At 40.5% G+C, this 21,895-nt stretch overlaps 1 protein-coding gene and 1 pseudogene across 3 annotated transcripts; one reads left to right on the forward strand and one right to left on the reverse strand.

Moving 5' to 3' along the window:
* Positions 1–898: 898 nt before the first annotated feature.
* On the reverse strand, positions 899–20,776 carry AMACR (alpha-methylacyl-CoA racemase). Of its 3 annotated transcripts, none has more exons than XM_059173751.1 (5): positions 20,421–20,772; positions 19,275–19,418; positions 17,981–18,141; positions 15,568–15,754; positions 899–4,373 (listed from the first exon to the last, which is right to left on the reverse strand). In XM_059173751.1, exons 1-5 carry the CDS (start codon positions 20,665–20,667, stop codon positions 3,964–3,966), a joined length of 1,149 nt encoding a protein of 382 aa, XP_059029734.1. In that variant the 5' UTR covers positions 20,668–20,772; the 3' UTR covers positions 899–3,963. The 3 variants fall into 3 exon arrangements, with proteins under 3 accessions (XP_059029734.1, XP_059029735.1, XP_059029736.1); XM_059173752.1 differs by lacking the exon at positions 899–4,373 and adding an exon at positions 10,137–10,271; XM_059173753.1 differs by lacking the exons at positions 899–4,373; positions 17,981–18,141 and having other exon boundaries at positions 15,564–15,754; positions 20,421–20,776.
* On the forward strand, positions 11,220–12,066 carry LOC131831293 (protein SET-like; annotated as a pseudogene).
* Positions 20,777–21,895: the final 1,119 nt, after the last annotated feature.

Below are 21,895 nucleotides of genomic sequence, written 5' to 3' on the forward strand. Positions count from 1 at the left end.
CTCTCAATTTATTTTTCTCTCAATTTATCTCAATAATATAATTTTATTATTTATTTTTACAAACAGCAAATTAGCTGTTAGGGCATAAATACTGAAGTTGTTGGGACCTAATTGTTTATAAATTGAATGGTTAGATATTTCTTTTGACCTAGGGGAACCATGAAATAATTATTCAGGCCCAAAGGAAGACGGGGACAAAGAAGGTTTAAGACCATCTGAGCCTTGCGTTCTCATCTGTACAATGAAGAAATCTGCCTCCAGCTACCCCTGTGATTGTTGAACAGAGACTGGGATACTATATATAATGAATGTTTTGGCCTGTCTACCCAACATCCTTTCTCCACTCTTTTCATCCTGATGGGACCTGGATTAGATTTCAGAATCTACCCCTTCCTCATACACCCACGTGCTTCCAGCTAGCTGAGTCCAGGGGAGGTCCAAGAGCAGGCTGGTTTTATCTAAGGACAACCCTACCTTCTCTGATAAAGACTGGAGTAGGACTGACCATCAAAAGAGACACAAGACAAGATTTGCTGATGGTTTCTGAGACCATCTCTTCTTCTGGATGTCCTTGTGTATGGTATGACATCTAGAACTTGTTACCAGGCTGAGGATAAAGTGAACATAAGGAGGTTGGCAAGTTGGCAGAGCCAAAAGAATGTAGGGAAGTAGGGTCTGGGTGACCGGATTCGGGCAACTCTAAAATCCTTCTGGATTCGAGGTATGTGAGCCAAAACATTTCATATTTTGGATATTGTTACTGCCAGCTGAAGGCATCCTGATGTGACATAGGGGAGAGTATTTTGCAGGTTATAAAGTGAAATGTAATTGTAAATGAAGTCAAGAATGTGCTTGGAGGAGTGATGTGAATACAAAGAAGCCCGGATGCAGCCAGTCATCTTGTTCCATGGTATTTATTTATCACCAGACAGTTTGTATCACTTCCTACATTGTAGGATCAAGAGAAAAGTGCAAATCAGTGTATATCAAACTATACATTCAAGAATAAAATTTCTATGTATTCAAGAATATAATCTGTCCTTCATTAGAATTTGCCATCTTCAATTTCCTGCTTCCCCTCCATTCTTCTTATAGCCTCCTACGTTCTTCTCGCCTGCCCCCTTGCCTATTCCCAAGTCTATACTTTGTCAAAAGATCAACAAAAGAGAAAGTGTAGCATTTTCTGCACAAGGTCTTAGACTCTTCAGAAGCAAAGTATGGGTCACTAACAAAAGCTGTTATTGGGTGCCTGGGTGGCTCAGTTGGCTAAGCAGCTACCTTCAGCTCAGGTCATGATTCTGGAGTCCTGCTTCAGGCTCCCTGCTCAACGGGGAGTCTGCTTCTCTCTCTGATCCTCCCCCCTCTCATACTATCTCTCATTCTCTCTCTCTCTCAAATAAATAAAATCTTTTAAAAAAACGATTATTAACTTTATTTATATACGTGTATTTTTTAAAAGTTTATACTCTACAGAAAACAATTTTTCAAACATTTGATATGAAGTCAATTAACTACAGAAATCAATATTTTGAGCTAACACATCTATTTATTTACAGATTTTTGCCAACTAGCTTTTATTCTTCCCCTCATCAGCCCTTCAGCAGATATTTTTTGAGCACCTATTATGATAGTAACAAAGGGAAAAAGACTTGGTTCATATCCATTAGGACAGTGCCACTCAAAGTGTGGGCTTTGAACCAGCAGTATGATAATCAGCTTGAAGCTTGGCAAAATTGCAGATTCATGGGTCTAGCCCTAGACATAGTGCATGAGAATCTCTAGGGGTGGGCCTAGAAATCCACATTTTAACAGTATCTCCAGATGATTATTCTGTGTGCTAAAGCAACTACTCTAGGAGCTTATGACTCATGAAGAGATATGTAAACTACATTATAAGCAATGACTACCTTTGGATAAATGTATTAAGCGCAACGAAAACATAGAAAGGGCCCCTAAGAATAGAACTAAAAATTACTGAGCACCTAGGATGTTCCAGGCACATAGTGGGCCTTGTCTTAGACACCAGAGTGATTGAGTGATATTTGAACCCAAGACTTTTCTGACTCCAAATTTCACAACCACTGTATGAAACTGCCCTAGGGCTGAGACACATAGGAAGTTTCACAAAGAAGGCTGTGTTTCAGCCAGGTCTCAGTTTGCTAAATCAGGAACATGGAGCAAAAGGGACTAGGAGTATTGTTAGTGCTGCTTTAACACTTTAGAATTTGGAAAGGAATGGAAGCAAGAGAGAGCGCCACATAATTATGAACTTAAGGCAGTGCCTTGTAAAGTTCTGGGGAGCAGGGAGTGCGGGTAGGACTAGACAGCTAGGGAGAAGTCTTGTTATAAATAAAGAATTGATATGCTATATAAATGGATTTACATTTTGTTATACAAGAAAAAGAGAGGACCATTGAGGAATTTTACAGGACTGAAAGACCAGTTTGGTAGGATAAAGATTACCAGTAAACATGATACCAAAAAAATGAAGGCAGTCATACTGGAGGTCAGAAGTCAGGAAGGCAAGCTGAGCAGGCCAAGGCAGAGATAACAGGAACCTGAATGAAGGCACAAAGGGTTTTGGGCAGAAAGGACTGTTCCAGAGCTATGAAGATGGAACTGACAGCACTTGACTATTGAGATGTACTTCTTTATTAAAGCTTTACGAAGTTTCCACTATGGGCTAGTTGCTGTTCTTGGGACTGGGTATTCAGCAGTGACCAAAACCCACAAAGTCCTTCATAAAGCTTTCATTCTAGGGTGCCTTGGTTAAGAGGCAGTTGGTTAAGAGGGCTGGGGCTATTCAGTATAATGTCATTAATGATATATGACATGAAGGAAAACAAAATGGGTGAGGAGAGAGTGAATGATGAAGTGGCTGCCATTCTAGGGAGGGGTCAGGTAAGGGTGCTCCTTAAGGTGACAGTTGGGCAGGGGGCCTGAAGGTGAACTGAGGGATAAGTCATGGGTCTACTGGGGCAGAGGCAGACATGATGGGAATGGAGGCTGGAGACTGGTAAGAGGAGGAAGAGTCTAGGACTTCCAAATGGATGATAATTTACTGAGAAAGAGACATGGGTGGGTGATGCTAAGAGGCAGCCACACAGAGGAGCCAGACTCTCAGTATGGTGGTCTAGATGAAGAGTGGGGATTATAAGAAAGAAATCTCAAGAACATTTTCTAAAATTCCAATTCAAAGAGACTGGTTGAATGATTTTCTTATCACATAAAGAGGATTAGACTTTTCTATCTAAGGACTTCATTTTGGTAAATAGTAGAGACAAAGTTATTTCAATGAGCCACAAAATGGTTTTTAAGGGCTATTTAAAGGACTTTCTTAAAAGCTTTTCACAAACTTAAAAGCATAATTAAACTTTAGGAGAGAAAAGGCTTTATTTAATAAAAAGCATTATATTTATTCATTTAAGGTACATTGTTAACATTTTAATTTTTTTAAAAGATTTTATTTGAGAAAAAGCAAGAGAGAATGAGCTGAGGGAGAGAGCACACACATGCGCGTGGGTGTGCATGTGTAGGCATGTGTGCCCACAGAGAGGAAGAAGCAGACTCCCTGCTGAGCAGAGAGCCTGATGTGGGCGGGGCTTGACCCCAGGACCTTGAGATCATGACCTGAGCCAAATGCAGATGCTTGACCGAGCCACTCAGGTACCCAATTAACATTTCAATATTAAAAACATAATCTATCAAATTGAAAGGCAGAAAAACTGTTACCATTTAATAGCGGTAAAATGAAAACATTCCTAAATCAAAAGCTATGATGTTAACCATTTTCAAAATTCAATCAGTAATCAGTCTTGTTTCTTGATTAGAACAATTGATCCACTGTTCCTTCATGTTTCCATACTTAGAATTTTATGTATTATTCTATATTGAACATGTAATATTCAAATTCAAATTCATTCAAATTGAATACTCAAATTCAATTCACAGGAGGCCTGAAACTTAGAGATTAGCTCTTGGCTTATTACTTTCAATAATTTTATCTAAGGTAAGCTGATTGATCTCTTCCTGGCTGAACCCAAATTCTCGAAGTATCTCTTCAGTATGTTCTCCTACAAAAGGATCCCTTCTGGATGAAGGGACAGCTGGGGTGTCTGACAGCAGCGGTGCAGGGCGGGGACTCACACCCTGCTCCTCATCAGTGAGAAACGAGCCCCGTTCTTTGTTATGATGGTGGTGGGCAACCTCTTCAAACGTCAGAACTGGGGTCACACATGCATCTGTGCCGTCGAAGATCTGACACCACTCTGCCTTTGTCTTCTTTGCAAATATATCTGCAAATCTCTTCTTCATTTCTGGCCAATCACTCATGCTCATCTGATGAGGAAGGTCATCAGACTTTAGCCCAAGTCCTGAGATAAAAACACAATTTCTTACATTATTAAGCTTTGGGTGGAGTTATTATAATCAGTGAAAAATGCATTTTGACTTTACCATACTGTCCCTAACAGGATGTTCTGTAAGTTTCTCAGCTGGGTCAAGGGAGGAAATTCAAACTCAGATTGAAGCTAGAGACAATGTCTAGAGGTAAGTAGCTAACAGGACTCCAAAGAGACTTCCCACAGACAAGATTTTATTATTTATATTTCATCAGAAGTAGTCTATTTGTAAAGGTCTAGTTTCCAGAAGTTGGTTTTTTTCCCTAAGTTTTTAATAAGAAATTTCCTCATGATGTTATTATCTGTCATACTGAATTCAAATAACCCCATATTTTATATAGTATACCCAAACCCTATGAAAGGTAAAATTTAAACAACTTTACACATGATAATCCCATTTTTTAAGAAACCTAAAGATAAATGATTAAATTCAAAATTGCAATTTTATATGTAATATTCACCTCTATTTTGGTCCAATAAAAAAGCTTGTAGTAGGACAGTGATGTTTGACTCATTAACCTTTTAGAACACTGCTGTGAGCTAGAAACAAAGGATTTGTAAGGTAACCAAAGACACATGCAACAAACTGTTCCTACAGAACAGACAGAAAGTGATCACCCAGCCAGTTCATGAGTGGGGCACATAGACTTGTGTGTCAGGCACGAAGGAGACCTTGAAGGGCCCATCAAGACATGGTACAGAGAAGATGAAAACATCCAGCTCGGGATTTAACAGAAAGGATGTCTTCTGGGCCCATGACCTGATCTGTGCCTCCTCTATAGACTAAAGCACCAGCCCCCCAGATGCACCTGAACTCCAAGGCTGATCAAATTATACCCAAGGCCTCTTTACTAGGATTTGGTGTGAATGTCATTTTTACTCCCTCATGCAAGAGGGTTTGTAAATGTAGATGGTGAGAGTGGAATAATAATGAAAGGCCCTCCTTCTTATGCATGTTATTTTGTATAAGTTTAGTCAAGTTAATCTAATACTTGTCACTTTCATCATCCTTCCCTTCCCTAGCATGTAGAAGAACAATGACTAATTGTAAACTGCTCTGAATACGAAAATCCTTCAAGAGGTAAGAAGACATGGATACTGCAGGCAATTCTTAGGGTTCTGAGGTATAAAAGGAAAAAAGGAGAACTCATATAGTTCTGGACAGTTGTAAAAGTCACCTGTGGGATATACAAATAAATTTTTCTCTGTAGTCACTTGTCCCACTCAAATACCAGCATAAATATGGAACCCAAACTGCAGGTTTACCACTGTAATCTACCAAAAAAAAAAAAAAAAAGTTTCTAAGGATGTCTTTTACTTAGCTTTCTTTTTCCTGACTGCCCCAAAACGCTGAGATTAAAAAACAAATGAAATGACCAGTTAGACAAAAATAGTGATATAGATCATAGCTATTGCTAGAAACATATCTGCATGCTTTTTAAATGTTTGTTTAATCAGAATGTGATCAGAATCCAAACACTAAATAAAATCGGATCCAATATGTTCTCTTTGTAACAGACATTATATTTGAGAATAATGGTCTCAAAGGTCTGTACACTAGAAAAACACTAGAAATCAAAAGACCTCGGCTCCTCCCCCCAACTCTGACACCCCAGCTCTTCCACTGTCTTCTCATTTTTTCTCAGCCCCCAGTTTCCCATCCTGCCCATGACCCTGATCAAGGCCCCAGGATTAGCCACCAATGGTTGAGGATAGGTTATTTGCTGTGCTCTTGATATTCCTGTACAGAATTCTAAAACCATTCTACCACATAAGTACAACTGTAGATTATGGCTAGTTTTTATAGCATAACCCACATTAAATTACTCATATTTTAAGATGTTTCAAGGACTGGTCTGTAGAATCAGACACTATTTAAAACTTGGGACAACTGTTTTAATTTCCAAAAGGCTACCTTACATATGTGTGTACACATATACATAACCACAGGCAATTAAACAAAATACTTACTATTTTAAGTATGTGTCATAAACTTTACTGCTCTATGACATAATATTTGGCAAATATTAAGCAGTCAAAAATCCATGTTGTGATTGTGCAATGTTTTCTGTACAAAGATTAATGTTTATTAACAAAAAACAAAAAAAATGTGTTACAATACAAAACTGCAGAATAATGTAAATAAACTTGAATTAAGAAGTGGTTACATTTTAGTACAGGCACACCATAGACTACCATAGGGCTGCTACATAGAGCATGAGGCAAATTTTTTGTATTGACAAGAAAGGACATCTTTAATATATTGTTGAATAAAACAAGATAGCTACTAACTAAAAATTTACATAATTATATACTGTATATAAATATAATTTATAAATAAATAAACCAATTGTGTTGATATTCACATAGAAAAAGTTCATGAAAGCCTCATCCCAAACTTTCCCAAAGTGAAAGGACAAGGGAGAATCTTTACTTCTTAATTGACCAATTCTGTACCACACTTTTTTCTAAAACACGCATTATTTTGAATTATTTTTCATTTTTAAAAATTTTCATAGCATAAAATTTGTAGTAATTCTGCTTTAGATTTCTGAGGAAGTGCCATACAGCTTTCCATAGCAGCTGCACAATTTTCCATTCCCACCACTAAGGCACATGCCTTCAGTTTCTCCCACAACTTTGACAAAACTTCTTGTTGTCTGCTTTCCTTTTAATAATATTTTGAGATTTAAAAATTTTTAAAAATTCTCTATTGCTTACTGATTATACTACAAGAGTCTTGTTATCCCAAAATATCATAAAATTCGGAGTTGTCAGATTTCTTTGCCCCAGAAAGACAGGGTCCTACTACAATAGAATTTGTACCTTCCCAAAACCTTGTGTATTTATGTTCAGATATTGAGGAGTTCAACTGAAGTCTCGAAGATCTCAAATATAAGGTAAAATAAATGATGTATATAATTAATACTACCTAAAAAAAATCATTATAGATGTGGCCATTTGTCCAGTTAGACCTGAGAGAGAAGTAATATATATGTGATTAGTAAAAGTACTATTTTTGTAAATAAATACTGTAAAAGAAAGAAAATGCTGAGGCATTTTTACATGGCCTGTGTAGATTAGCCAAAGCTGATTTAACATGCTAAGTCAGCCTGAACCAGAAACCTACCTATCAACTAAGGATCCCTAGTGAACTCTGCAGGGAGAGAGCAGGTTAAGGATACCATAAAAGGCTGTGGATGCAAAGAGAAGAGGCTATTAAAAAAATCAGGGTGGTTATAGAATTTAGACTTAGAAAATCTAGAACGTGGTCAGAAGATGAAGGGCTGGAACAATTAACCTGCTAGAAAAACATCTCATTTCATTTTCAGTATTTCCAGAAAAACTTACTCATTGTGGTGGAGTGTGCATGTTAGAAATGATCATACCAAACACATACGTTTTAAGATAACAACAAGATACACTAAGGAGAGAAGCTAACTTCTGGAATGGCAGTCAGAACCTTCAAAACTCTGTTCTTGCATAAAAGCAGCAAGAACCTTGGCCCAAATGGTCAGAATGAGCCTTTTCATAACTCTGGAAATTAAAAGTTTACAATAATCCAAAGAGCATTTATTCAAGAAAAACAACTGCATCTCAGTAAGATCAGTGAGACTTGCAGTGTTGTAACTTGCACAAATTTCATCCCTCTCTCCCCAGCTCAGGGGCAGCCACCAAAACCAAAAGGCTTTTAGCCATAGTGCTGTATTCACTAACAGTCATGGTGAGAAGAAACTGAGTTGAGAGCTTCCCCCAAAACCCATCCCCAGAGAACTGCCGTTTGTCTAGCAGCTCCCTGAAAGGCTCCCTTCTCAGGGCTTGTCTTCAATTGATCTGACTTAGAGCTCACAATGCCCTATTCCCAGAACATTTTTGACCCATGTCAAAAAAATCAGACGCAGCTGTTTAGTATCAGCTATCTGAGGTGTCCCCTGTTGGGACTAAAAAGCAGCTGACAAACAAAAGTGGGGAATAGGATATACATGAGGGGCTTTGAGATGTTCCAACACATTTCTCAGAATTTAGAAAGCACATGTGTAGGGCTGTGAGCATGCCCAGGAAAGATCTGAGAAGGTCCTAGTGTTTCACTTCTGGCGACCCTGAGTCCCCATATAAGTAAAACACGAAGGCACAGAGCACCTCAGAAAAAGATGGGAAATTAACTGGTTCAAAGCATTTAAGGATATCCCTATCCAATCATTACCTGATCACCAAGCTAACTGAACAGACTTCAGTAGCTTCACGTACCAAAGAATACAGATTTAGTCCAGGAAAGTCATTAAATAAACAAATAGTGGAAACAACAAACCCAGGACTGGGGAGAGAGGAAGGGAAGGTGAGACCTAATGTCCACAGCTGCCACATTACGTTACTTAAAATACCAAGTTACAACGAAATTTGTGAAGCATCCAAAGAAGAAAGAAAATATGACACATATGCAAGACAAAAAGCAGTGAACAGAAACTGTTCCCAAAAAAGCCAAATATTGGACTTACTGGAAAAGACTTTCAATCAGCCAGCTTGACAGTTCACTACACCATGCTGTCTTGGTGGCCACGGCTTTGTAGTAAAGCTTGAAGTCAGGTAACACGATGCCGCCAGCTTTGTTTTTCTTTTTCAACATTTCCTTAGTGATTCGGGGTCTCTTCTGGTTCCATACAAATTTTAGGATTGTGTGTTCCGGCTCATTGAAAAATGCTGGTGGAATTTTGATCAGGATGGCATGGAAAGTATAGACTGCTCTGAAAAGTATAGACATTTTAACAATATTTACACTTCCAATCCAGGAGCATGGAATGCTTTTCCATCTTTTTGTGTCTTCTTCAATTTCTTTCACGAGTGTTCTGTAGTTCCTCGAGTATAGATCCTTTACTTCTTTGGTTAGGTTTATTCCAAGGTATCTTATGGTTCTTGGTGCTAAGGTAAATAGAATCTGTTCTCTAATTTCCCTTTCTATATTTTCACTGTTAGTGTATAAGAAAGCAACTGATTTCTGTACATTGATTTTGTATCCTGTCACATTACTGAATTGCTGTATGAGTTCTAGTAGTTTGGGGGTGGAGTCTTTTGGGTTTTCCATGTAAAGTATCATGTCATCTGTGAAGAGAGAGAGTTGACTTCTTCTTTGCCAATCTGAAAACCTTTTAATTCTTTTTGTTGTCCGATTGTTGTTGGTAGGACTTTTAGTACTATGTTGAACAACAGTGGTGAGAGTGGGCATCCTTGTCATGTTCCTGATCTCAATGGGAAGGCTGTCAGTTTTTCCCCATTGAGAATGGTGTTGTGGTGATTTTAATTTTTGATTTTTCATTAACATATATGTATTATTAGCCCCAGGGGTACAGGTCCATGAATCGCCAGGTTTACACACTTCACAGCACTCAGCATAGCACATACCCTCTGCAATGTCCATAACCCCACCACCCTCTCCCTACCCCCTCATTGTGGGTTTTGCATAGATTTTATGAAGTTGAGGAATATTCCCTCTATCCCTATACTCTGAAGAGTTTTATACAGGAAAGGATGCTGTATTTTGTCAAGTGCTTTTTCTGCATCAATTGAGAGGGCCATGTGGTTCTTCTCACTTCTCTTATTGATTTGTTCTATCACATTGACTGATTTGTGAATGTTGAACCATCCTTGTAACCCAGGGATGAATCCCACCTGGTCATGGTGGATAATCTATTTAATGTGCTGTTGCATCCTATTAGCTAGGATCTTGTTGAGAATCTTGGCATCCATATTCAGCAGGGATTTTGGTCTGAAATTCTCCTTTTTGATAGGATCTTTGCCTAGTTTGGGGATCAAGGTAGTGCCGGCTTCACAGAAAGAGTCTGGAAGTTTTCCTTCTGTTTCTATTTTCTGAAACAGCTTCAGGAGAAGAGGTATTATTCTACTGTGTATTTATTCCAAAGATACAGATATAGTGAAAAGAAGGGCCATCTGTATCCCAATATTCATAGCAGCAATGGCCACAATCACCAAACTGTGGAAAGAGCCAAGATGCCCTTCAACAGACGACTGGATAAAGAAGATATGGTCCATATATACAGTGGAATATTATGCAGCCATCAGAAAGGATGAATACCCAACTTTAGGAGAAGGAAAGGAAGAGTGAATTTGGGTAAATCAGAAAGGGGGACAAAGCATGAGAGACTGTGGACTCTGAGAAACAAGCTGAGGGTTTTGGAGGGGAGGAGTGGGGGGGGTTGGGTGAGCCTGGTGGTGGGTATTAAGGAGGGCACGTACTGCATGGAGCACTGGGTGTGGCACCCAAAAAATGAATCTTGGAACTGAAAAAAATAATATAATAAATAAATAAATAAATAAAATATGTTCAAATCACTGAAGGAAACCATGTCTGAAAAATTAAAAGAAAGTTTGAGAATGATGTCTAATCAAAGAGAATATCAATAAAGAGGCAGAAATTACTGAAAAATCAACCAAATAGAAATTGGTTAAGCATCTGCCTTCAGCTCAGGTCATGATCCCAGGGTCCAGGGATCGAGTCCCATATCGGGCTCACTACTAGCGGGGGAGCCTGCTTCTCCCTCTACCCCTCCCCACTGCTCTATCTCTCTCTGACAAATAAATAGATAAAATCTTGAAAAAAACAAAGAAATTGTGGAATTGAAGAGTACAATAAAATGCGAACTTCATGAGAGGGACTCAACAACAGACATGAACTAGCAGGAGAGAGAATCAGTGAGCTCAAAGAGACATGAACCGCTTAGCCAGTCCGAGGAGCAGAAAGAAAAAAGAAAAGAAAAACAAACAGAACTTCAGAGACCTGTAGGACACAATCAGGAAGAGCAGCACATGGAGAAACTGGAGCTTCTTCCACACATGCCTCTGCCCTTATTTCCTGGACTTTCCTCACAGTCTGGCCCCGAACACCAGTGTTCACTCCTGCCTCAAACAAAGAAACCAAGATGGCCTCCCGCCCTCAAGCCAGAGGGAGATGATGACAACTCAGCACTTGCTGAAGGGAGAGAAACAAGAGCAAGCACTCAAACATGGTGATGAAATACAAGATAAAACACACTTAATGAACAAGGCAGAGAGGAGATTTTGAAAGCAGAACAGGACCGTAACAAACCCTGCCAAAGAAGTCAGAACCGACTGCCCAAATCCCAAATTTGGGGGTGAGAACATTTGTCAACCATCTACAAGGGTCTGCACTGCTCGGGGAGGAGGTGTCACGTTATCTGACAAGAGTTGAAGTGGCAGAATTTGAAGATACTAAATCAGGTTACAGAATAGAATAGTATTTTAATGAAAATCCTTACTTTGAAAATAAAGTTCTCTTAAAACAATTTCACACGAATGAGAGTAGTGCTCCACTGTCGAAGTCCACTGAAATCAAATGGAAATCTGGAAAGGATTTGGTGAAATGTTGAAGTCAAACGTAGACTAAAGCCAGCAGGAAGGGACAGCCTGAGGAACCAGAGGCCTAGCTTCTTCAGCTGGCTACGGAGAATTCTGACGCAGATGAGTTAGGAGACGTCCTCAGAGATGGTGTTTCGCCAAATCCACGCCAGGACTACTTGGTTCCTGATACAGATGATGAAGAAAGGAAAGAAGATGATGATGTCGACGAAGAAGGTATGGAAGATACTGATGAAAAGGAGATGAGGATGAAGATGAAGGAGATGAAGGAGAGTGAGGGAGAGGAAGGAGAGGTGATGAAACAGAAGATGACTAATGGAATACTGATGGGGGAGACAAGAAGCAGGAGAAGGCCCCGTTCCAACCTGAACCCTAAAGTGAGCTGATTACCTACCAAAGAACTCCGATCACCCATGAGATCAGCCTGAGATCAGAATTATACACGTCTGGATCTCTACAGGGGCAGAAGATGCCAGTGGGCAGGTAAAGCGGAGTGGGAACGTCTGACAGATACTGGAAGATAAACAAAAGGGGAGCCACCTCTGGGAGCCACCAGAGGCGACCCATTGGAAAGTAATACCCCTAACACGAGAGTGCCCTGCATCTGGGAACCAGCATTAACTTGGAGACTGGTTGAAAGCATTCAAAAAGAGCAAAGGATCGTGGCGGGAGGGGTGGGGGGAATTGTGGGTATCCGGGTGGCTAGAAAGAGGGGCTTAAGTCCCTGAACCCAGGACAGCCTTTCCTGGCACTGAGTCAGAGAAACCAGGTCTTGATCCCTGAGCCACCAGCGCACCCGAGAACGAATGGGGTCCGGCTCCTGTGAGGGCTGGGAGCCTCACCAGATGGCAGAATGCTGAGCAGTGCTAACAGCTCAGATGCGCACGCCCCTCACCCTCCCCTTAGAGAGGTGCGCGAAGGCCCAGCCTGGCGCCCTTAGACCCGCGCCATTCTACCAGAGCCTGAGACGCCTGTGCGCCCCACACCCTCCCCTGAGAGGTGCGCGCAAGCCTAGCGCTCTTAGACCCAGAAAGACCAGGCACTCCCAGCCCAGGCCGGCGGGGAAAATCTCAGTGTGTGATCACTGCTTGGAATCTCTCTGGCGGTCTGGAGTTACCCAGACAGCCACCGCTGCTGTGGTTTTGGGTACAAGCAGAAGATCCTATGTCCCCAGGGACCGCGACTCGGAACCTGCTTTGCTAGAGGCTAAGGGGGAATTTATATGGGCTCTGCAGCACCCACAGGAGACCAGACTGAGGCTTCTCTCTGAGAGGGAGGTCAGGGTGCAGTTTGCTTTCCTCTAAACCTACAAAAACCATCAAAAGCGGTCAAGGTGAGAGAAAAAAAAGTGAACAAACATAAAAAACCTCCAGAGAACAAAAGCCTGATAAAACCGGTTTCCTCAGAGCCCACCCCCTTGAAGGGGACAGGAGGACTTAATTCAGGGAACATCATTGACTGAAAACCCACGTGGCAGTCCCCTCCCAAAGAAAACCAACCAGGAAAGGGAAAAAAAAATGCTACAAGAGAACAACCACCACTACTTCATAGGACAACTTTTATTTTTAACTCGTTCTCACTATTCTGGTTCTTTTTTTATATATAGGTAATTTTTTAACCTATTTACCATCACAGTGAGATGTCCAGTACATCAAATTCCATAATAACCTTCTACCCTGAACTTTTTGATAAAAACACCTGTGTTTTCCTTTTGCATTTCTATTTAAAAAAAAATTTTTTTTAAATTTTAGTTTAGGAATACTGATGGATTCTAACCTTCCTTTTTTAATTCTCTCCAGTCTCTGGAAGCAATTTACAGTCTTTTTCCCGTCCCCTACTCTTATGCTCATTTGTCCTGTTTTTTTGAAGTCTCTTTTCTTTCCTTTTATACCATGGTTCTCAACTTATTTTGGGGAGAAATATCTGGAGCAGAATACTTTGGGAAAAGAATGTCTATCCCTTTCTGTTCCAAATTTATTTTTATCCCTTTCTGTCTCAACAAAATCTTGATGGAATCAACACCACTGTGATCTGTGGGAAAAAATAAAAACCTGCTCCCTTAGCTCTATTGGAAGTTGGAGGGTGCTAGGCCTTTGTGTGGTAGTGCACAGAATTCTAGCTTTTTTTTCCCCTCCTTTCTCTGTATATTGGGACCCTGAATAGCCAAAACAATCTTGAAAAAGAATAAAACTGGAAAACTCACACTTTCTAATTTCAAACTTACTACAAAGCTACAGTGATCAACACAGTGTGGTGCTAACATAAGGAGAGACATGTACATCAATGAAACAGAATTGAGAGTCCAAAATAAACCCTTACACTTGTGGTCAACTGATTTTCAACAAGGATGCCAAAACCATTCAATGGAGAAAGAACAGTCCTTTTGACAAATAGTGCTGGGAAAACTGGATAGCTATATGCAAAACAATGAAGCTGGACCCTTAGCTCGAAAATTAACTCATCATGTAACAGAGACCTAAATGTGAATGCGGAAACTCATCAGAGTGAGACTACAAAATTGGGAGTTCTCTGAGTAACTCCTATGTAATATTTACTAAAGGATAAGTAATACAAATGTGCTAACAAGCTTACATGTTATTAGAACTCAACAATATCTGTAGCAATTGATTAGAACTCAAAATCTTTTTCAATGAATATACTTTATCATGTCATTTAGAATTGCCTGTGAATGATGATAACAAAAAGCTGAATGAAGTTTAGTCATTTTCAGTATTATATTTAAATTCTCTACAGACAGTGCATGAACACACAAGGTTTACATCAGGTACAGACGCCACTGTGCTCTGTCCCTGCTGCTTCCAAGGCCCTGCACCACGGAGGTGGCACTATCTTTCCCACCATTCAGCCCCTCCTGTAGCGTTGTTCTGACCTGAATTCTGAATTAAGATCTTCCATTCTTAGTTTAATTTCTGAACAGAAAGGCTTTTATTATCTAGAGAAACCATTCTGTTCTTCATTTCTCCAACTATATTTAAGTCAGTGAAGTTAATATGGTTGATCAGAAAATGTTTTCCGATGCTTGCAAAAGACAATTTCAGCTATATGCAAATAACTGTAGGTAGTATTCCATCCAAAAAGCTACCAACTCCACACTTGAAGTTGAAAAGACAGATGCGCCATGACCAGCTTGTCACACTACTACATTATATGCTCTAAAACTTCTTAGATACTCAGGTATCTGTAAAGAAAACTTTAAATTCAAACATGTTACAAGAACAAAATAACATCAATCCAATTATTTAATTAGGGAAGAAGAAATCTCAAATATTTCCTGTTAACTTGTGGCCACGTGCAAAAAAGACAAGAATCTGCAAGAAAGGTATACTGCAGAAGCATCAAGTGATAGTAACATATTCCGATAAAATCTTATTCACCAAAGTCACCCTGTACTCTGGTGACCCCTGACACTGGGAAAAACTAGAGGTGACATCTGTCAAGGAGTAAGAACTGGTAGAACCAGCAGGTCAATTCTAAGGAAGAATAAGACGTGGGCACACAAGGGCAGTATAAATACCCAATACTACTGATCATGAAATGTGATAAAAAATTGAACTTCCACAAAATGGACTGTTTTTTAAAACTCTGAGCTGTTTTATAGACTTGCCAAATTACCTATAAAACACAAGGGAAATGCCCCATAATATAATGATGGTTACAATGAGGTAAATTGTAAGGTAGCTACATAATAAAGACATATTGAACTTCAAAAGGCTCCAAAATAGAGGGGCGATAGGGGAGGCACATGATAGTTACTTACCTTTGATCAGCAGCTTGTAGAACTGGGGCTCTAATGCTCCAACAGCCATGAACCCCCCATCTGCTGTCTTGTAAGTTGTGTAGAAAGGTGCTCCACCATCTAGTAAGTTCTGTCCTTGAGGCTGTTCCCACAGTCCTGTTTTTTGAGATTTCCACAGAAAAGAACTCAGGTATGCGCTTCCTTCCACCTTTGAAGAAGAAACAGGATACAATATGAATCCAATACTTAAACTATAAAAGCATGATTAATTCCCACTTAGATTTTTTTAAACATTGGTATAAAAATGTTTCTTAGTAATTAACAAAACTCTTCGATATTTCATGAAAGTATGTTAGAACAAGTTTATGATACAGGGTTTCTCCACTATTCGGGTCAGAAGATATTTTTCAGAAAAGACTTAGAAGGAACTACTTTTGTTCTCTCCTTCAAATAAAACTGCCAAATGTTGACAATTTTTGATGTCAAGGGAGGGCACATGGAAGCTCCTTATATATTCTCCCTTTAATTATATATGTTTAAAACTATTAGGATAAAAAGTTAAAAATAAAGCAAAGAGGTTTTTAAAAAATCTATTTTTGATTTCAATACCTATAAACACATATATGTCAATATATGAAGAATATCACATTATAAAGGTAAATCATATTACAATTAAATTTAGCTTATTTTAGTTTGACTCCAAGCCCAACAAAACTGTATTTGAGCACTTAATATATTTTAATTTTAACAATCACTAGAAGGTTACAAAATAAACACAACAATATGAGTGGCAGATATATGGGTCTTTTGAGTCCAGACAACTAGTTGAGGATTGCCCATTTCCCGCTGAGTCCTGAAGTAACAGTAACAGAGTCATATTCTCAGGTGTAATGGTGACAGGCTAGATGCATAGGGCGATCCAAAGAAAACTACTTCCCTATACTTTTGACTTTGTGATCCTAATGATTCTAGGCCCCCAGTGAGAAGGCCATCAAAGCATCCTTGTCTTAAAGAGTTGGAATGGAGTGGGCCTATGGAATTCCTCAGTTACTGGCTGTGAAACAAATGCAAAATATATCTCTGGATATATCCCCTTTTCCTTTTTAACTTTAAATCTCATGCACACTTCAATTTATGGCTCTGACATCTGACATACCAAATAGTGTATTTTGTATAGGTGGCCTAAGGTGCTTCTTTTGAAACACGGTTACATAGATTTTAGAGAGTCCCCGTATCTATATATACACATGTACATGTACATATACAGACACACACATAGAATGAAACACCACATATAATGACACATACGCATACACACATGAATATACATCTACGTAAAACCTCACCCGGTCACCCATGCCAGAAACAGGGGAGTCAGGACACCTACAGGGCTCAGTTGGTTAAGTGGCCAACTCCTGATTTCAGCTTGGGTCGTGATCTCAGGGTCCTGGAATGGAACCCTCAGGATTCCTGCTCAGTGGGGAGCCTGCTTGAGGATTCTCTCTCCTTCTCCCTCTGCCCCTCCTCTCACTCAAATGCACACACATACATGCTCTTTAAATAAGTAAATCTCAAAAAGAAAAAAAGAAATAGGGGAGTCAGTCTTGACTCCTCCCTCTCCCCTCACTGCTAATGCATCATCAAATCCTGGCAATTTTACATCTCAGAGATAAATAGCCCTTAAACCCAGACCCATTCTATCACCAACGACTTTAGTGCTCCCACATCTCTCTCAGCAACTACCCAGGAACTGTCTCTCTGCCCCCAGTCTTGTCTTCCTCATCCATCTCCATTCTCCCTCCAAAGACCTGCCCAAATGCAAAACTGTACGGGTGCTGGACTGGGCTCCTTCCAAGGTGCTGTGATAATTTGGGCAAGTTTCCATGCTTAGGCTTCCTCCTCTTTAAAATAATGTATTCCAAGCGAAACTGCTGATTTGAGGATGAGGAGAAACTGCAGGGGGGGAAGTGCTCTGCGTAACACAAGGCCTGTGCTCAAGGCGGGGCAGTGAAAAAATGCAAAGCCTCATAATATCGGAGTCTCCCCAAAAAACATAGAAGGAAGATCTAGACTGGCCCATTTTACTTTAGCGCCCGTAAGAATCTTCTCTATATATCTGCTAAGGGAGCCTTCTGGAGCCTAGTTTCAAATGAAGATTGCTTGAAAATGGGGAAAATTGCTGAAGCCAACATAGGAATCAGACGAGCCATGGAAAGTTCAGAGAATTGATTCCACAAACAGATAATCATTGATGACATTCTGACACATGTAAAGGATATGAAGCTATTTTCAAGAAAAGGATGTTCTTGGTAATATGGGTTCCAATTTTGAATCCCACCTCTCTCTTGTCCTATCCAGAAAAGAATCTGAGGCAGCTGCCCATCAGACTTGGGAACAACACGGAGGTTCATCACTTCCCCTAATTAACACTTACCATGCTTACGTCAATGACCTGACCTTTGCCAGAGCGCGTGCGTTCAAATAGAGCCAAGAGGATGCCCAGTGTGCACATGAGGCCACCACCGCCAAAGTCAGCCAGTAGATTCAGTGGGGGAAATGGATTCTCACCACTTCGGCCAATTTTTGACAGGACACCTACATTATTTAAAAAAAAAAAAAAAAAAAATCAGGGAACAGAACCTATAATTTTAATGTCTCTTTTAAATAAATACATGAACACCTTAAGACTAATAACCAGTCTCTCTAGCTGCCGACATAGTGAATACTAGTACATAATGCTTTTCCAAATCTAAACTTATTCAGCATATCTATAAACAGGCTTTCCTCCCCAACAAGGCTCCTTGTTTTGTTTTTCACCTTTTTTTTTTTCTTCTCTAAAACTTTATTCCAACGAATGCTTTCACAATTTCATTACTCAGTTTTTACTCACTGAGTTTCAGGGAAAAAATTATTATCATTAATTACTGTTACCAATTTAGTTCATCAATTATACAACAGGGTAATCCACTGCCATTCTTATTAGAAAGAGACACAAGAAAATAAACACAAGAACAATAAAAGTGACTACATTTTAAAATAGCTAGAAAAAACAATTCTATCCTCACTCTTTTCCTCAACCTTTCAATTTGTTCTCATACGATATTTGAGACTCAAATCTCAAAAACACACACTTTCTTAGAATCCAAGGGTTGGGTCATTCTAAGACTCAATCTCATAGGTAAAAATTCTAATAAAGTGATAATACGACCTGAAAACAACAGGTATTCAGTAAAGTCTAAAATAGTGACTCAGGCAATAATTCTCAATGAAGTTGGAAGGAAAGGGGAATCGGGATTAAACAATATTAGCATTTTCAAACTATAGGACCATCAGGTCTCTTTACTTCCTAGTAGGGGCTTGACTGAGAATTGATTATACAAATGCGGTAAGTAAATGTTACTAGCAAGGGTTTATTATTCCTCAAATGTGTGAAGACAAGGAGAAAGGGGTTGAGAATAACTGTTCCAGGACAAACCAACCCCTCCTTTTTTATTTTAACTAGGTTCCATGGGCAAAGTGCGGCTTAAACTCACAACCCTGAGATCAAGAGTTGCATGTTCCACTGACAGAGCCAGCCAAACCCACCCTTTTTGAGCCACCACGGTTCCCTTATCTATTTTCATTAATATTCAAATCTGCACCTTTGAAAATTCTTTGTAATTAGTCTAACTGTCCATCTTGACTGGGACCAAAATAAAAAGCACAGAGAAATTATTTTCTGGATGTACCTGACAAAGCCAAATAGTTGATGTCATGGCCTGCCACTCTAGAGAATCTTCCAGACTGGCCAAATCCACTCAATCTGGCATAGATAAGCTTTGGATTCTCCTTCCGCAGAACCTCTGGGCCTAGCTGGAGTTTCTCCATGACACCTTAAGAGGAAAGTAACAGTGATTGTTTTTTAAAAGAGGATGAAACTGAGCATATAATCCCATCACTGTGGCAAACAAGAAACAGCACTCTTCCAAGTCATACTAATAACGTTTGTTGTGGGTTTTAGCATGTTTCCAATAATTAGGGACATAAAGAGTGAGGCCACTATTTCTGGAATGAATGACGTCTGCCCCAGAATACTTTGTTCCTCCAGCCCTTCCTTCTTTCCCTTCAGGCATATCCAAGTTCCTTCAGTCCCCATAGTATGCCTTTCATTCCTTGGGTCAGTGCCTTTATAGCTCCCTAAATCCTCTCCTTAGTCATTTATTAGAAATGGTCTGTTCTCTAGGAACAGTTACCCTGGAGCTTTATTTGGTCAAAAATACACTTTCAAAAATGGCTATTCCTTTCAGGATCTTTTCTTTTTCTGTACCTTTGTCATTGCCCACCACCTTCTACCTCATGCTGTGCTTATGTGTGTAGATATTCCATCACCTTTGGTATCAGCTTAGAATCCTCTGGTAAGATTCATGCCTGATCTGTTTCCTCGGGCCTCTACATACAGTACCTAGCATGGGTACTTTCACAAAAGGCTCAGCAAATATCCATGGAAAGATTGCTAAAATAGCATCTAAGAGTTCTTTCCCAGGTGGGGAATCTCTGGCTTTCGTTGGATTCTCATTGGATTCGCTCAAGTAATAAAGAAAGGCGAATGCAAAGAGGCGATTAGAAAAATCAGGAATTTGGGAAAGAGCCGGGAATGGGTATAAGGAGAGCAGCGCAACTGCGGTATCTAGGATTCCAAGTACGGGCGAATGGTCAACAATAGCAAACGCGACAGAAAGATCTAGAAAGACGCTGACAGGGACGGGTCCGTGTGGGACCAGGAAAGGAGTGTAGCGGGCGCACCCTGTCTAACGGCCCGGCCCGGCTCCTCCCTTCGGCGGGGACCCTCCCGCGTGTGGTCCCCCAGCGGCGCTGCGGGGGCGCCCGGGGCTCACCGTGGCGGAAGGGCTCCAGCACCACATCTGTCCGGGCGCACAGGCGCCGCAGCACAGCCGCCCCCTGCGGCCGCTTCAGGTCCACTGCCAGGGAGCGCTTGCCCCGGGACAAGAAGCTCAAGTCCCTGCGGGCACCCAGCCGGTCCACACGCACCACCTGCGCCCCGAAGTCCGCCAGGACCATACCGCAGTACGGGCCCGGGGCCAGGCCGGCCAGCTCTAGCACCGAGATGCCGTGCAGCGCCATGGCTCCCGCGTCTCCAAGTGCAGATGTGTCCGAACCCACATCTAGCCCTGACCGCCGGACAGGCTTGTCCTCCCGGGAGTCCCTCCCTCTTGCGCTTGCGCGGGGCCCTGGCCTGGAGTCTGCGCATTGGGCGGATTCCGCCCCCGCTCCTGGCCCAGTTCAATGGGCGCTTTCCGTTCGCCTTGGCTCCTTGCCTTTGAGGCGTTGCTTGCCACCTGACTGAGACAGGATGGTTTCTTGCCTCCCTCTCCGCCTAGACTCTGTTAAATTGAGGGTTGTTTTTAAAAAAAAAAAAAAAAAAAAAAAGTTTTTTGTTTTTTTTTTTTTTTGAACAAAATATCTGTACTAATTAACCAGCACCAAAAAAGCCAAAAAGGAAGTGGTTAGGAGCATTCTACCAACAGGACCTGGAGAGAGGCTTTTATAGAGAAAAGCAAGTAAATGATTGGTTAGCAATAGATTAAAGTCTGCTTGGCTGTTTGTGATGGGTTGTCCTTAGGTTCCAATTTTATAACTTTGAAGCCTTTACAGGATTAGATTTTGGTTTGTTTAGTCGGCTGCCAGCGCACTGGAACCACAGCAGTCTAACGGCCTTCTTGTTTTATTAATCTAGCACCTCTTTGTCCCTCTCTAGCCCGTGTTCCTACCTCTGTTTAGACATAAGCTTCCTTACCCCCTTCTTTGTTTTATTTTTAGTTTAAAAAACTTAAAGGGCTCCTGGGTGGCTCAGTTGGTTAGACAACTGCCTTCGGCTCAGGTCACAATCCTGGAGTCCCCAAGATCGAGTCCCGCATCAGGCTCCCAGCTCTATGGGGAGTCTGCTTCTCTCTCTGACCTTCTCGCCTCTCATGTTCTCTCTCACTGTCTCTCTCTCAAATAAATAAATAAAATCTAAAAAAAAAAAAAAAAAAAAAAAAAAACTTAAAGAGAAAATTGCAAAGAATGATAAAGAAGACGTTCCAGAATGACACAATATTTTTTCATTATTTGCTTCCAGACTACTGTTCCTAAAAAATAAACAGTATACATATAGCTTAGGCTAACAACCAGGATCAGATTGACATGAGTCAGAGATATTACCCAGCATCAAGTTTTACTAATAGGTTCGAAGATACAGGCCATGGAAAGGCTCAGTCAAATCAGAGGTCTGGAAAATCTTACATGGCCCTTCTTTCCTACATTGGACACATACCCCCTGTTACAGACTGAAATATGTCCCTTCAAAATT

This window comes from Mustela lutreola, chromosome 5 (genome assembly GCF_030435805.1).
Source record: "Mustela lutreola isolate mMusLut2 chromosome 5, mMusLut2.pri, whole genome shotgun sequence".
Lineage (NCBI taxonomy): Eukaryota > Metazoa > Chordata > Mammalia > Carnivora > Mustelidae > Mustela > Mustela lutreola.